The following is a 15662-nucleotide window of genomic DNA, read 5'->3' on the forward strand; positions in this document are numbered from 1 at the left end:
TTGCAACTTTGTGACTTTATTCACACATCTCTGCCAAAGGTAAGTAGCCACGACATCTGAATCATCATCAAAAGGGATATTGTAATAGTATGTATCTCTTGCTCGGATTAGAGGTAATCCGCAAGCGCTATGCTGCTGGCCTGGCATGAGTTTTGTCACCAGGTTCACATATGGCCCCAGAGCCGACTGAGAGACACTGAAGCAGGTTGATAGCTCACAGACTTTATTGCAAAGAGTGTTAAAGTGAAATGAAAATAAACTCTCAACCAAACGGGACCGTTATCTAAAACTTTAAATGGAAAACGAAGCCTACTCAGCTGCTGAAAGGAACAATTAAATATTAAATGAATACCGCTAGTCTTTAGAGTCAGTACACTCGACTGTCTAAGTTCTCAGGCAAGGCCGAATGCAAACAGGAAACGAAGCGTTGCTGTGCTGTGTCCAAGTCTCGACAAATAATACGAAGGAATGAATGGAATTAAATACTATTACAATAAAATAATAATTAAAATAATAATTAGCTGAAACGTGCATATTCACGAGGGCAATTGCCATATCCGCTGCGCTGCCGAATCGGTGGCTGTGACAAGTTTAGGCCAAAATATGAACACATTAATAACATGAATGAGAATCACATTATACATACAATAATATATTTATTTTATTTGTTTCAAACTTTCACGGAACAATGTAAAATGTAACTGCGACTGGCACCAACCACAGCAAAATAAAGAACGATAAAGCCATAAGACCATTCTTCTGAGCATCCTGGGATATATTTAAGAACCATACGAGATACCATGAAGGCTCAAGAAGTAAAATACTGATTTTCATTTTAATTTCACCAGATTTCTTTCGGGTCAGCTGAATAAACATGATTTCTTGCATGTTATAGGGCAAGAGAGAAAGCAAATGTCTCAAAATAACTCAACCTTTCTGCTATTGGTATTACAACGTGAGAAACCAAAAACGTGACGATCTACATGCTCATCTTTCTGCAGAGATGAAAGGATAGTTTATTCGCAATATTTCCACTCCCTTCAGGACTCGCATTAGAAGAAGGGATCGTGGAGTTCAGAATAATTTACCTGAGAAAGGAAACAAAGTTGATAGATTAAGCTGGTTAAGTGAAGACTGTAAATTAAATACAAATAGTGTTGGACATATTATCTGTCTTTTTTTTATTTCAGTGACCAAATTGGAAGGCACAGGGCAATTTCACTGAAAGTATTCGGCTCCTCAACCTGAACAGACAGTAATGCGTCATGATTAGATATCAACCCAGTATAGAGTATATTTCAGGACAAATCTATGAAACTTTATCCTGGATTTAATTATTTGCATTCAAAATTTAGGGAAAAAAAATACACAATACTTTTTGCAGTGAAGGAAAGTCCTCCATGAACTGAGCAACTCCGTGAACCCTAATTTCAACTGATTTCAATTAATATTAATTACAGCTGACGGGACACAAATAGTGAACAAATACAAATAAAATCCTTCTTACTAACTTCATGGTGAAGATGTAAAGTATGTGAACGAGCTGTCGACGACTCTTGGGACTGAAATGGCTGGAAGTTTCAATGCACCACGGGGTAATTTATAATTGCTGGGAACTACGTTCCCAGGACTTGTATTTTTAAGAATCAAAATATACACACAAATTTGAATGCGTCAAAAGCATAAGACGATCAGTGTTTTGTTACCCAGAACTTTGTTTCGTGCGTATATGATGGAGCTGAAATTACCTTCATTTTCTAGGTCATCATGGGCAACTCTGAGCATCAGAGTATCGGTCGCTACGTCGGGTATCGGGATCGTAGCATCAGGAGAATCAATGGTTCTGTACTCAACGCCATCATATATGTTGGGAACCAGATCTAGGAGAAGCATTAATGAAATCGATATTCCTGAAAATAGATGTTGTACACCGCGCCCTGCTGAATGAAAGATATTCGGTTTGTTCACGTGAGATCGGCATTCTGATGAAGGATCGGTCTTTATCAGTGTGTTGGCTTTGAACAAGTTATCGTGCACCAAAACTGCTCTCTAATTATCCCAAAACGAAATGAACAAAAAATAGCAGTTAATTCAATTACTCGGCTGTCTGCAGGCGAGATTTTTTGGCAACCACATGAAATAACGAAAATCCCTCAAAGAAGTTTGACATCTCTTATCACTTAATGTCATAATGCCTGTAAAACTTGCTTGGTCGGGGTTATGATCGCCGTCATTAGAACGGATAAATAAAGAAAAATAAATAACATCATAAAGAAGCATACACCAACCTTCAACGCTCGAGTTTCCTTCAGTACATCCTGGTTTCATTTTGGTGCTGTTAAATGCATCACAAGTGTAATATTCGATTTGATTGGTGGAATCAATGGAACCAGCGACTAGAAGTAAACGAAAGAGATAATGATGGAGCGATTTATTTCATCTACAGGACGGAATTCATAAATCCTTCATCATCTCAGTAAGAGTAGTGTGGGCACTTCGTGTGAGGCTACTCTGATCGCAGTCAGAAAAGTGAAAATCAAGGCTGCTGCAAATACTGCAGAGTAGATGCGCTGGGTGAACGAGAGCAGGAAAGGAATGTCTGTATTATGATGAGGAACGAGAGATAGCAATGGCACAAACTGATAGAGTATGATAAATATATTTTTTAAAGATGGATGAGGGCACTACTGCTAGTAGCATCAGTACACCTCTGCAGCTCAATCGGCGACTGTTTTTCCTCCAACATTCCAGTTCACTGCGATTTCAAGATTCTCCAGCAGGGAACACAGAGTTTTTCAGCACATCACAGAAGCTTTGTCCCAACATTCCTTCCCGTATCGTCCTCCACTGTACTTTCATCTATGTTTCCTATGAGTCTCTTTAACGGATCTAGTGTATCTGCTGCTACAACTACCCCTAGCAGAACGTTTCACCAACCGACAGCCATCTGTGTATCAAAATACCTTGGACATTCGTCTCATCATTCCTCCAGACTCTAAAAATTATGCACACGAGAAAGTCTGCAGATGCTAGAAATCCTAAACAACACACACAAACTGCAGGAGAAATTCATCAGGTCTTAAAACGAAGATCTTTCTTCAGCTCTCAGAAGAAAGGGGAAGTTACCAGAGTTGTAACGTGAAGGGAGCTGGAGGAGGCTAGAGGCGGGGTGATTCCTGAAGCCAGGTGAGTTCGAAAGGTCAAGTGCTGGAGAAAAGCGGATTCTGATAGGAAAGGAGCGTGGAGCACGGGAGAAAGAAGGAGTAAGAGTTATAAGGAGCCGGGGCAGATGAGGAAGGTAAAATGTCAGAGTTGGGTACAGAGGAAGTTTGTGGGGGGAGAACACCTGTTCATCAAAATGAAATATCGAAATTAATACCCAGACAGAAAATAAGACGCTTTCCTACCTCGGGTAGTCCCTTTCTCTTAATTATTATTTTCCAAAAATATGTTATCGTTGTCTTTTATTCTGTCAGACAATTACAAAGTCTGTACTCTGAGAATTTCACTTTTGAGGGTCCTCCCACTTAACAAGAAAGCCTTTCCCATAAAACAACCTATTCCAATTCACACTTTCCAGATTCTTTCTTACACCATTAAATTTAGTGTTTCCCCAATTTAGAAATGCAACCCTATGATCACATCTACCTTTGTCAGCGATTGTCTTGAAACTAATGGAATTATGATCACCAGATGCAAAATTTTCTACGACACAAACTCCTGTCACCTGTCCTGTCTCATCCCTAATAGGAGATCTAGTATTTCGCTCTATCTAATTCGGAAATCACCTGCCTATATTTGACAAACTATTCCATCAGGCTATGTTCCAGTATAAGGATTCCAATGAATATGTGTGAATTTTAAAGTACCAACTATCAGTGCCATATGCTCTTGCAGCAGTATGAGCTTTCTCTCTCCCTCTCTCTCTCCCCTCCCCCTGTCTCTCTCTCTCTCCTCTCTTTTTTAATTCTGCAGCTCTAAATCCGGCTGAATGTTGGGTGGTCTGTGTTAAAAAATATATTACAGTCGCTGTCCTTCACTTGTTCCATTGTTCCACTCATATAGCCTCAGCAGACGAGCTCACCAGTCTTTCCTACTGAACTCTGCTGTGACATTTTCTCATATAAGTGATGTCACCACTCCCCATTTAAGAACTGCTGTACTATCAAGTCTAAGGCAATGAAATCCTGGGGTTCTCAGTGACGACCCTATCAATGCTGCAACCAAGTTTCACTAATGACAATAATGTCATTGCCCCATGTGCTGATCCGTACCGTAAGCTCATCAGCGTTTTCTTACATACTTCCTCCATTGAAAAATACACAACTCAGAACACGGTCAGTCTCTCGATTCTTGACGTTGTATGTTGCTCAACAACTTCGTTCCCCACAACCACGCCACTATCTGTTCTTATGCCCCAGCTCGCATCCGCCTGCAAGTGTAATTTAAACCACAACCCCACCAACACCTCACCACTTTTCAGCACTGTCAAACCGTTCCTTCAGTATAATTTTCATAGCAATCCTAAGATCACAACCCTGGAATTTTTGTCCTTTCACTCATCCCCTAATTCCGTAAGCACTCTTTGTAGGACCTGATCACCCATTCTTACAAACTGACGTTGATCATGACCTTTTGCTGCTCACTCTCCCACTCCCGACTTAATAATTATTTGGAGTTGATCAGAGATGTTCGTGACCCTGCCACCTGGGAAATAATAATATCGTTCACGTAGCCAGAAACATCTGTCTGATTACTTAACCAAATGAATCGTCCAGCAGTGCAGGACGCCTCTCCTCCTGCCTTTCTTTCTGAGCCACAGGGCCACACTCACTGCCAGAGAACTGACGAGTATGCCTTTCCCTTGAAAAGTCATTCCTGCCAAATAGTGTCCAAAGCAGTACCACTGCTGTTGAGGAGAGCAGCCACGGAGGTACTCTGCATTGGCTAATTATCTCATTCTCCTTCTGAAGGTCAGCCAGTTACCTGTGTCCTGCCCCTTAGGTGTAACTACCTACATGTAAGTCCCGCCGGTCAGCCTCTCAACCTCCCTAATAATCGGAAATTCATCTAGTTCCAGCTCCAGTTCCTTTGCAAAATCTGTAGGAAACTGCAGCTTGATGCATTTCTTCCAAGTGCAGTCGCCACGGACACTAAAGGTCACTTTGCCTTGCCCCATCCCGCAAGAGGAACATTGTACGAAATTACCTAGTCTCCACAGTGCTCTAGTTGTGAAAGAAGAAAGAAAGGAAGATTTTTTTTAAAAAAAAACGTAGGGCCTTGGCTTCTGTCCACCATAAACTCCATAAGCCAAAGTCTGAATTTTCCTATGGCCAACAGACATCTTGCTGTCAGACATTTCATTTCTTTTTTTCTCTGATTCTTTTCGTTTCAACTTTGAAGTACGTTTTGTTATCTTTAAGCGGTATTTCTCGATTTCTTGTGCCGGTGTGGGTGGAGACGGTGTTGACCTCCTGAAAAGTAAATGAAAGAAGCAAGACGTACCTGAATCTTGTGAATAATTCAAGTTCTTGATGCGAGGAGTATCATCAATTTCTTCATAAATTGCTTGGTAAAGGATATCAGATGAAGCTCTGCCTCTAAACTCTGCGTCTGTTGAAGTGACAGTTCGGAAAACGATGTTCATTTACAAGATACAAATTGAAGAGTTAACTCTCGGTATTAAAATTAATAATGGAGAAACAATCATATATGTCTGTTGATGAACGAGAACTTTGAAAATTCTGTCATCATCATTCATATAATCTGTACATTTGGGAGAATTACAGTAACAGTAGAAAGACTGAATGCAGGCTGTCTCTAGATATATAAAACATATCTGCCAATAGTTGTTCCACCGTTTGGTATACAACATTCCAAATGATGAGACGTTTATTATTACTACACAGGTGTGGGTACCATCCGTATTGTACCGGATAATAACACGACCGCCTGTAAAAAATCAGCATACATTACTCTTAACAAAATTTGAAATACTATTCCGAAGAATAAGAAAGTTTAAAGCTTGAATCTTACCTCTTCTCCGCTTTATCACCATCGTTGCGAATAACTCGCCCACGACAACGATTCCAAACGTCACGCAGACAGCAAACAAGATGGAGGAGAACTTGTTTTCCAATACTTAAACACAAATTCATTAGACAAATTAAAACAGATATTATAACTTTAAGGTTTAGACATTCACAAAGAGAAATGCTTATTTTTAATTATCGAAGTTAGTCTGCATAATGCAGAATTACTCGAAGAATAAGATTTATGGAAAGACGTCAGATATGTCGTGTAAAAAAATGGAACTGATAGTTACGGGTTATGATGTTGGAAAAAAAAAGTAAGCTTGTAAAACGACACTATGGAACAAAACCCGATAAACGTTAGACAATACGTCATCCGTGGTGAAAATGGCAAAGGAAAATTAAGCAAATGCTACGACGAGAGAATTATGGAGATTAAAAAAAAAGAGAATGCATTGGTGAATGTCTCTCAAGTGGAAGTCAATAGCTCTGAAAATATATTGTGAGTCGAACAGGATAACCTGTTTAAATGACAGAATAATCTGTTCAAAACATGACGGCCATGAGAAGTTACATAATAGGTAATGGGTTATCGCCAAAGGTCACAGAGCTGTGGTTGATTTTTTTTTTTTTTTTTTTTTGTGAAAAGAAACAAAACGTACACACGGAATCCGGAGGACATCTTGAATAAATAAAGAGTCAAGTTATTTCAGCAAGACTGGTATTTGTCCTGGCAAGCATGTCCACTGCTCGAAGGTTCTTCGTGGTTTCCATTATTCATACCGACTCCAAATCCTTTCAAGCACAAACATCCATTTTCACAACTCGGGATTTTCGGATAGTATAGAGATCAAACTAATGGAATTATAGCATTGAAGCCGCAGTACAAAGCAGACGCTGCAGGGCATTTGTTTCCTCATCATATTGAAAAATACAATGACTCTGGATCAATACTCCAATGTCAAAATTATCTTTCAAACTTATCAACATTCTTTCCAGACGAAATTAAATCTCGGCCTGTCAGGCAAAACGCAAAACAGGGAATAGCATTCAAACTTAGTTTTGTAAGTATTTAATTCCTAGTTTTTTTTTTCTTTGTCCCCCTTGACCACTGCACTGCAGTTATGACATCCAAGGTGCCTTTGTGAAACGATGACATTGCTCTCCGTACTGCACTGTGATAAATGCAGAAGATACCAGCAAGCTGTAGATTTACCACCAATGACACTGTATAACAACAGCGCAAAGCAGTACAGTACTTCATCCAAAATATGCGTCCCAACCAGCCAGACTCACAGCGCACTTTCCATCAAGGTCCATACAGACCATTTCACAAGCAGTGGAAAGATATGCGCAGTCTGTTCAATTCTTCCGGCTCGAGAACAAACTGACTAAATGTGAACATTCTGGAATTCGAATTGGAACTTATTTATTGTTGTCACGTGTATCGAAATACAGTAAAAAGTGTGTCTTATATACTGGCCACGCAGCTAACATCATAATGCGGTGATGCAGAAGATAAAACAATAACAGAAGGCATAAAATGTGCAGCAGCTGAAGAGAAAATGCAGTACAGGTATACAATAAAGAGCAAGATCATAAAGTAAATTGGAGTCAATACTTTTGTACTAGACATCTATTTACTAGGTTTATACAAGGGTACTAACAACTATTTTTGATCCTGCTTTCAGGCTTTTGCAAATTCTGCGTCATGGAAAGAATTCATGAAAAAAATCATGGGGTGGTTGGGAGCTTTGATTATACCGCATGCTTTACGGTAGCAGCGAGAAGGTAAGTCAGAGTCTATAGAAGGAATGGAGTTTTCCCTGATCTGTTAAACATTTGTAGTTGCTCTATGCCATGGTAGAGGACTCATAGCAATCCCTTATGCATCCAAACAGGATACTTCCTACGGCACTTCCTTAATAATTGGTGGGGGCCGATTGGAATGTTCAAATGCCTTTAACTTCCTGATGAAATAGAGAGGTTGTTGAGCTTTCTGAGCCGTTCTCTCTGCATGGTTAGAGCACGATACACTAATGGAGAAGTTCACAACAAATGATATGAATTAATTGTCACTATTGACACAATGATCAACTATCATTTAACAAATCTACAGTGGAAATTCTTCAAAGTTTCAATAAGAACACTTGTTCAAGGCACTTTGTGGATCCTCAATAATGAGGCAATTATCCTAAAGTCTACATAAGGTAATTTCACCGAGATATTTGGCAGGTGTTGGATATATTATTTTTAAGAATTTTACAACATCCCGATACAAACACTTGATTGGACAACAAGGACTTCGGCAAATATGTTAAACGCTCAGTTAACCGCTCAATTCCTTTGGGATGGACAACTAGTAACAGAGGAAAATCAGTGCTGCTGTTAACTATTTTCGAGTTCGAATAAAGGAGAAATGCCATAATATCAAATACCTGAACCCGTCGAACCAGTGAGAGGAGCGGAATCTGTTGTGAAGAGAATTATTGGATAAATGTTAATAACTTCATTTTTTTTGGTTCTATTTTTCAGTTGTTTATGATTCCGACGTTTACAAATCAGTTGAAGAAAACATGGAATTTGTCCAAGGACGCCTACCTGAACAAACAATAAAGACAACTTCCTTATGATCACAGTCATGTTGACCGAGTGGAGAGGAAGAACAACTAGACAGAAAAGCTTCACTTCCTTTGCATTTCACTTCATCCAGCCAAATATCACCGATGTCCTGGACATTTTTATGCGACTCGAGAGTCCAAAGGGCAGAGCCACAGCCCAGCTGCCTGCACGCTACATTGGCATCGGCTATATCCCAGGAATCATCGCATATCGTGCCCCAAGTCTTATTGGATTCTATCTCCAACCTTCCGGAGCAATTGGTGTTGCCGCCAGAAAGACGCAACGGTAGTTCTAACGCTGAAAAAAAAACACTTATTTTTCCTTAATCATAACTCCTAAACTGAATTTAAACTGATTAGCTGATATTGTAACTTGTAGCATTAATTACCTGCTTGAGGTACATAGGGTGCTTCACAGACCTTTTCACTGGACCTCTCCGGTATTTTCGCTTCTGATGACAAGAGAAAAATGTTCTCTATTTATTTTTAACAACTACGCATATAATGCAAATCGCCAGATAATGAGTTCCATCTGTTACCTTTACATTTAACACCTGCATCTTCGTTATGTTGACAGTCGTGTTTCCCCCAAGGGTCTGCATGACACTGCCAAAGAGTCGACTCATACGAGAGACATCTTATTTCATCCAGCCAGATTGGATCAGATCCTTCTAGATACTTCTTGGAGTCATACTCAATAGATTCGATGGGCCCGCATTTCATTTGCTTACAGATCACGTTAGCATCCGTATCATCCAGTTTCTCGGAACAAACTGTTCCCCACCTCCCATTGTACCGCACTTCCACTCTCCCTTCACAGCTGTGATTTCCATTCACCAGGCGCATTTCTTTGTGTTCTGAGAACAAAGCAGTTAATTCGAAGGTCCTAAGAATGCTTTCATACCACAGAAAACTTGTCTTGTTTTCGGCCAACAAAAAAAAAGCACGTGATACATATTTGTAGTAGCTCAAAAATCTGAAAGCGCACGGAACACTCAGAAGGGAAAGTGTGGACGGATAAGGAAATCAGGGAACAACAAAGAGCTCTATTATAATTAATTATGGGTTGTGGGGGAACAGAAACGTGGGACTGTTAGTGAAATTTTATTGCACTTCACCGGTTTTGCGAAGGATCCAGCATTGAATCTGAGGATGGTTTGGGTGAAAATGAGGAACGGGTGTTAGTTTTTTTTCCACTCTGAACACGATGTTGAAAATGAGCAGAGCTGCAAGAAATAAATAATAGGAAATAAACGGAAAAGGTCCCTGCAAATTTTCATAAGTAATGAGCCACGCTTCAGTCTTTCGAGAGAAATGCTCATTCAGTGTCCAATCTGCAGAAACCGCCTATTAGATTATCACAAGATCACAAGACAAAGGAGCAGAAGTAGGTCTTTCGGTCCATCGAGTCTGCTCCGCAGCTCCCCCATGAGATAAACTATTCACCCATCTAGTTCCACTTCCGGCTTTTTCCACATATCCCGTGATACCCTGACTAATTAGATACCTGTCATCTCCTCCTTAAACACCTTCAATGATCGGCCCTCCACAGCCATATGTGGGAACGAATTCCACAAATCCACGACCCTCTGGCTAAAAAAAAACTCCTCATCTCTGTTTTAACTGGGTACCCTCTAATTCTAAGACTATGGCCTCTTGTCTTGGACTCACCCACCGAGGGAAACAACCTTTCCACATCTACTCTGTCCAACCCTTTCAACATTTGAAACGTTTCTATGAGATCCCCTCTCATTCTTCTATACTCTAATGAATACAATCCAAGACACTCTCTGATGCAAGTGCTTCAGAAACGACTCTATTGTCTTCCCTCTATTTTAGCCTTCGCCATTGACGCAAAGTTTCCCTTGCACTCCATCGATTCTTACATCTTGCAGGTGTTATTGGCGTTGTTAACAATTTGTCTCCCTTTCACAGCTTAATCGCTCTGATCAACACCTGCGTTCAAGTGAGTAGTGCAGATGAGCTCTGGTCTCCTAATAATCAACAACGCTGTTCCGCACCTACTTATTTATTTTATATCTTGACGCCCCTTACTGTAACAATCAAATGTCACAGAAGCTTGAGAAACAATTAGGTTCCATGTAATCGTCCGGAATCAATATTGTATTATCTAGAGTTAGGTATTTCAATTTTTGCATATTTCCAATTTGCCACAGAATCATTTTTTTTTCTACTTGTTACTGTTTTCACTTTTTTTCCCCCCGGGATTAATACCGCCGCTGTCTGTAAAGAGTTTATGCGTTCCCACGTGACGTACTGCTTTGCTCTGGGGGCTCGGGATTCCAGGAGCTAAGGGTTAGCAAGACAATTGTTTGCTTATCTCGTTGGGTCGGGGGATGTTCGATACAGTTCTCTACCTCATAGTAAAACAAATAGAGTCTTCTGCCCAACAGTGCATAACAGAAAAAAATTGCGAAGAGCAACGCATCTGGCAAAAGAACAAGGCGTAATCTGAATAAGTTACCTTCAATGCTACATTAATTGATACGTTTGCTGCAATTAGTGGTGTTGACATTGTGTTACACATTCACCTCTCTATCTTATATGCTGCTCTGATTATATGGCTTTTCGCTTTCACACTCCTTTTGAAAGTAATTGGGTACAACATGTTAAGTGTTTTAGTTTGAATAAGCAGAGCGAAAACATTACACAGATTAGCCGGTATTGTTAGTGTAATGGTGTTGGGTGCGTGGCACGCGCTGCCAGTGACGGTGATGAAGATAGGTACATGGAGCTTCGAAAAATAGAAGGTTATGCAGCAGGGAAATTGTAGGCAGTTTCTAGACTAGATTATATGATAGGCACAGCATTGTGGGCCGAGGGGTCTGTCATGCGCTGTAGATTTCTACGGTTATATTTCAATAACCCTATTGTGTGCCGTAAATCGTTCCACAAATCTCCAAAGTGAAGACTGAAATAACACGTTGCAGAAAATGAGCAGAATGTACATAGCTTACCGGAACATTCCACTGTCACATCTTCCTTATGGCTGCAGTCATGTTGGCCCCACGGGGCTGATGGACATTTCCAGAGATACGTTTCATTACCCGAGCATCTCATTTCATCCAACCAAATTTCTCCAGTGCTTCGTCCACAGGTGCCATGAATTTTTGCCGCCAAAGCATAACCACAACCTAGTTGCCTGCAAACCACGTTAGCGTCAACTAGATCCCAGGAGTCATCGCAGACTGTTCCCCAGGATCCATGGTAATAAATCTCCAGTCTTCCAGCACACCCATCTTCACTGCCGAATAGCCTTAACTGTAAGTGGTCTGTTGAAAAGAAACATACGAGTTTACCCATTCCATTAAAAATTGATTCCATCACCTCGTTCGTATTTCTGAAACTTCATCTGAAAACAAACATTGAAAATAATTGTGCAATGGTGTCACGTATCTGTGTAGCTGAAAGTGCTGAAGTATAAACTCAAAAGCGAAAAGACTGTCAGAATTCAGTAAGATACCCAGGCGGGTTTGAGCTTTCCACGGAGCTGAGCATTCAGTCACTGGTTTATATCTGAACCAGGTCGCTGTGCCCAACATTCGTACCCAACATAGAAAGTTGGGCATTGAATATTCCAGGTTGGGTTTTTCTTTGGACGAGGCACTGTATGAGGAACCATACATCAATCATTGTGGCAGGCATTGGCTACATTACTCTACGGAGTTGGCATTTCTTTTAATCGGACAGTTTCACTGTGTGGATCATGGCCAACACCAGAGTGGTGATCCCTAATTTGAAGATGTCGTCCTCTCCCAAGGCGGCGGAAAGAGCTTTGGGCCACATCGTTGGGAAGTGAGCATCTTACCACTATACCTCGTGCCCAGTATCTCCGGCTTTCTAATCACAATGGCGAATATGGGATGATCTAATCAGTCTCATTTTACCAGAAATTGATAAGGAACTGATGTTCATGCACTCGGGTCTAACGACATATGATGTCTTCAGTGGAACTATGTCATTATTTTCATTGTCGTCTATATTTTCGGCGAAGATATATGACTGTTTCTTTCATCGTACAAATTAAGGTATTTATACTATTGAATAATGAATAATGTCTTTGCCAATGAAAATAATTCACATTGAAAAACAGAGCAAAGACCATCATGGATATTGAGCGTTGGAAAATATACGTAGGATAGTCATTAAACAAACCAGGTGTTATATTTCTGGAGAAAAGAACTGGGAGACAATTGATGCTCTTTCATGTATAAAGACATTGCTTACTATTTTTTTCTGCCTCTTACTCTGATAAAATTTCTTTTTTTTGCTGCAGGAACTGCGGTTAAGCACAAGGTGCCTCCAAACGACGAGTGCACACAATTGCGGTCACGTTCTGAGGAAGAGTCTATCTTTCCAGCTAATTACATCCATACCTCGCTAATATGAAGCTTAAAGTATTGTGCAGAATTAACCTTTATAACAAATGTGCTAGGATATGTTTAAAGTGTAAATGTTATCTTCTACTCCTTCGGTTGTCCGTTTTGCTGAGAGCCCAGGCTAGAAAATGTCACTTTTTCACTATATGTTTAATAATGTTGTTGTTGTTGTTGTTGTTGTTGTTGTTGTTGTTTTATACCCAATCAAGAGAAGATGGCGGCGCTACACAGTACGCAGCGGCCACTCCAGAATGAATATCTGTTATTTGTCCAGTAGGATTCCGTTCACAATCCTGATTCTACGGATGACGGACATGAGAAGCACGGAGGAACATCTTGTGAACGGACATGGACAAACAGAAAACCCAGTTTGAAAAAAAAACGGTGCTACAAATGTTTCGTCAGAAACTACAAAGACATCATTCCTGGGAGAGGAAGGAACTTTCTTAAGAACATGTATGAAGCCGTGTGGTGAAAACCGAAAGCCCAAAACACAACAGCAAAGGCAGCAAAATCAATCACAGAGGTCACTGGTGAGCTGCTGTTGGCGACTTGTGCTCCAGTGTGGGTGAAAGAGCATCAGGAGAGTAAGAAGAGCATCTTCAAGTAAAATGTTTGCAATTCAGCTCTACAGTCTATATGTGTGTGTGAGTGTGTGTGTGTGTGTGTGTGTGTGTGTGTGTGTGTGTGTGTGTGTGTGTGTGTGTGTGTGTGTGTGAGTGTGTGTGTGTGTATATAGAAACATAGAAACATAGAAAATAGGTGCAGGAATAGGCCATTTGGCCCTTCGAGCTTGCACCGCCATTTATTATGATCATGGCTGATCATCCAACTCAGAACACCGCCCCAGCCTTCCCTCCATACCCCCTGACCCCCGTAGCCACAAGGGCCATATCTAACTCCCTCTTAAATATAGCCAATGAACTGGCCTCAACTGTTTCCTGTGGCAGAGAATTCCACAGATTTACCACTCTCTGTGTGAAGAAGTTTTTCCTAATCTCGGTTTCTAAAAGGCTTCCCCTCTATTCTCAAACTGTGACCCCTCGTTCTGGACTTCCCCAACATCGGGAACAATCTTCCTGCATCTAGCCTGTCCAATCCCTTCAGGATCTTATACGTTTCAATCAGATCCCCCCTCAATCTTCTAAATTCCAACGAGTACAAGCCCAGTTCATCCAGTCTTTCTTCATATGAAAGTCCTGCCATCCCAGGAATCAATCTGGTGAACCTTCTTTGTACTCCCTCTATGGCAAGGATGTCTTTCCTCAGATTAGGGGACCAAAACTGCACACAATACTCCAGGTGTGGTCTCACCAAGGCCTTGTACAACTGCAGTAGTACCTCCCTGCTCCTGTACTCGAATCTTCTTACTATAAATGCCAGCATACCATTCGCCTTTTTCACCGCCTGCTGTACCTGCATGCCCACTTTCAATGACTGGTGTATAATGACACCCAGGTCTCGTTGCACCTCCCCTTTTCCTAATCGGCCACCATTCAGATAATAATCTGTTTTCCTATTTTTGCCACCAAAGTGGATAACTTCACATTTATCCACATTAAATTGCATCTGCCATGAATTTGCCCACTCACCCAACCTATCCAAGTCACCCTGCATCCTCTTAGCATCCTCCTCACAGCTTACACTGCCACCCAGCTTCGTGTCATCCGCAAACTTGGAGATGCTGCATTTAATTCTCTCATCCAAGTCATTAATATATATTGTAAACAACTGGGGTCCCAGCACTGAGCCTTGCGGTACCCCACTAGTCACCGCCTGCCATTCTGAAAAGGTCCCGTTTATTCCCACTCTTTGCTTCCTGTCTGCTAACCAACTCTCCACCCACACCAATACCTTACCCCCAATACCGTGTGCTTTAAGTTTGCACACTAATCTCCTGTGTGGGACCTTGTCAAAAGCCTTCTGAAAATCCAAATATACCATATCCACTGGTTCTCCCCTATCCTCTCTACTAGTTACATCCTCAAAAAATTCTATGAGATTCGTCAGACATGATTTTCCTTTCACAAATCCATGCTGACTTTGTCCGATCATTTCACCGCTTTCCAAATGTGCTGTTATCACATCCTTGATAACTGACTCCAGCAGTTTCCTCACCACCGACGTTAGGCTAACCGGTCTATAATTCCCCGGTTTCTCTCTCCCTCCTTTTTTAAAAAGTGGAGTTACATTAGCCACCCTCCAATCCTCAGGAACTAGTCCAGAATCTAACTAGTTTTGAAAAATTATCACTAATGCATCCACTATTTCTTGGGCTACTTCCTTAAGCACCCTGGGATGCAGACCATCTTGCCCTGGGGATTTATCTGCCTTCAATCCCTTCAATTTACCTAACACCACTTCCCTACTAACATGTATTTCGCTCAGTTCCTCCATCTCACTGGACCCTCTGTCCCCTACTATTTCTGGAAGATTATTTATGTCCTCCTTAGTGAAGACAGAGCCAAAGTAATTATTCAATTGGTCTGCCATTTCCTTGCTCCCCATAATCAATTCACCTGTTTCTGTCTGCAGGGGACCTACATTTGTCTTTACCAGTCTTTTCCTTTTTACATATCTATAAAGGCTTTTACAGTCCGTTTTTATGT

The 15662-nt window shown here is 40.9% G+C and overlaps 1 protein-coding gene across 1 annotated transcript in view; it reads right to left on the reverse strand.

The window, feature by feature from the left end:
* Positions 1 to 674: 674 nt before the first annotated feature.
* LOC140201806 (scavenger receptor cysteine-rich domain-containing protein DMBT1-like) overlaps positions 675 to 15662 on the reverse strand; it is a 35993-nt gene continuing 21005 nt past the window's right edge. Inside the window, exons 6-15 of the mRNA XM_072266495.1 lie at positions 11632 to 11946; positions 9193 to 9510; positions 9043 to 9105; positions 8634 to 8951; positions 8471 to 8503; positions 6037 to 6141; positions 5506 to 5613; positions 2289 to 2396; positions 1749 to 1880; positions 675 to 1088 (exon numbers count right to left, since the gene is read on the reverse strand). Coding sequence (XP_072122596.1) covers positions 1075 to 1088; positions 1749 to 1880; positions 2289 to 2396; positions 5506 to 5613; positions 6037 to 6141; positions 8471 to 8503; positions 8634 to 8951; positions 9043 to 9105; positions 9193 to 9510; positions 11632 to 11946 — 1514 coding nt within the window. The 3' untranslated portion in view covers positions 675 to 1074. The remainder of the gene's footprint in view (positions 1089 to 1748; positions 1881 to 2288; positions 2397 to 5505; positions 5614 to 6036; positions 6142 to 8470; positions 8504 to 8633; positions 8952 to 9042; positions 9106 to 9192; positions 9511 to 11631; positions 11947 to 15662) is intronic.

Source organism: Mobula birostris, chromosome 8 (assembly GCF_030028105.1).
Source record: "Mobula birostris isolate sMobBir1 chromosome 8, sMobBir1.hap1, whole genome shotgun sequence".
In the NCBI taxonomy this organism is placed as follows: Eukaryota; Metazoa; Chordata; class Chondrichthyes; order Myliobatiformes; family Myliobatidae; genus Mobula; species Mobula birostris.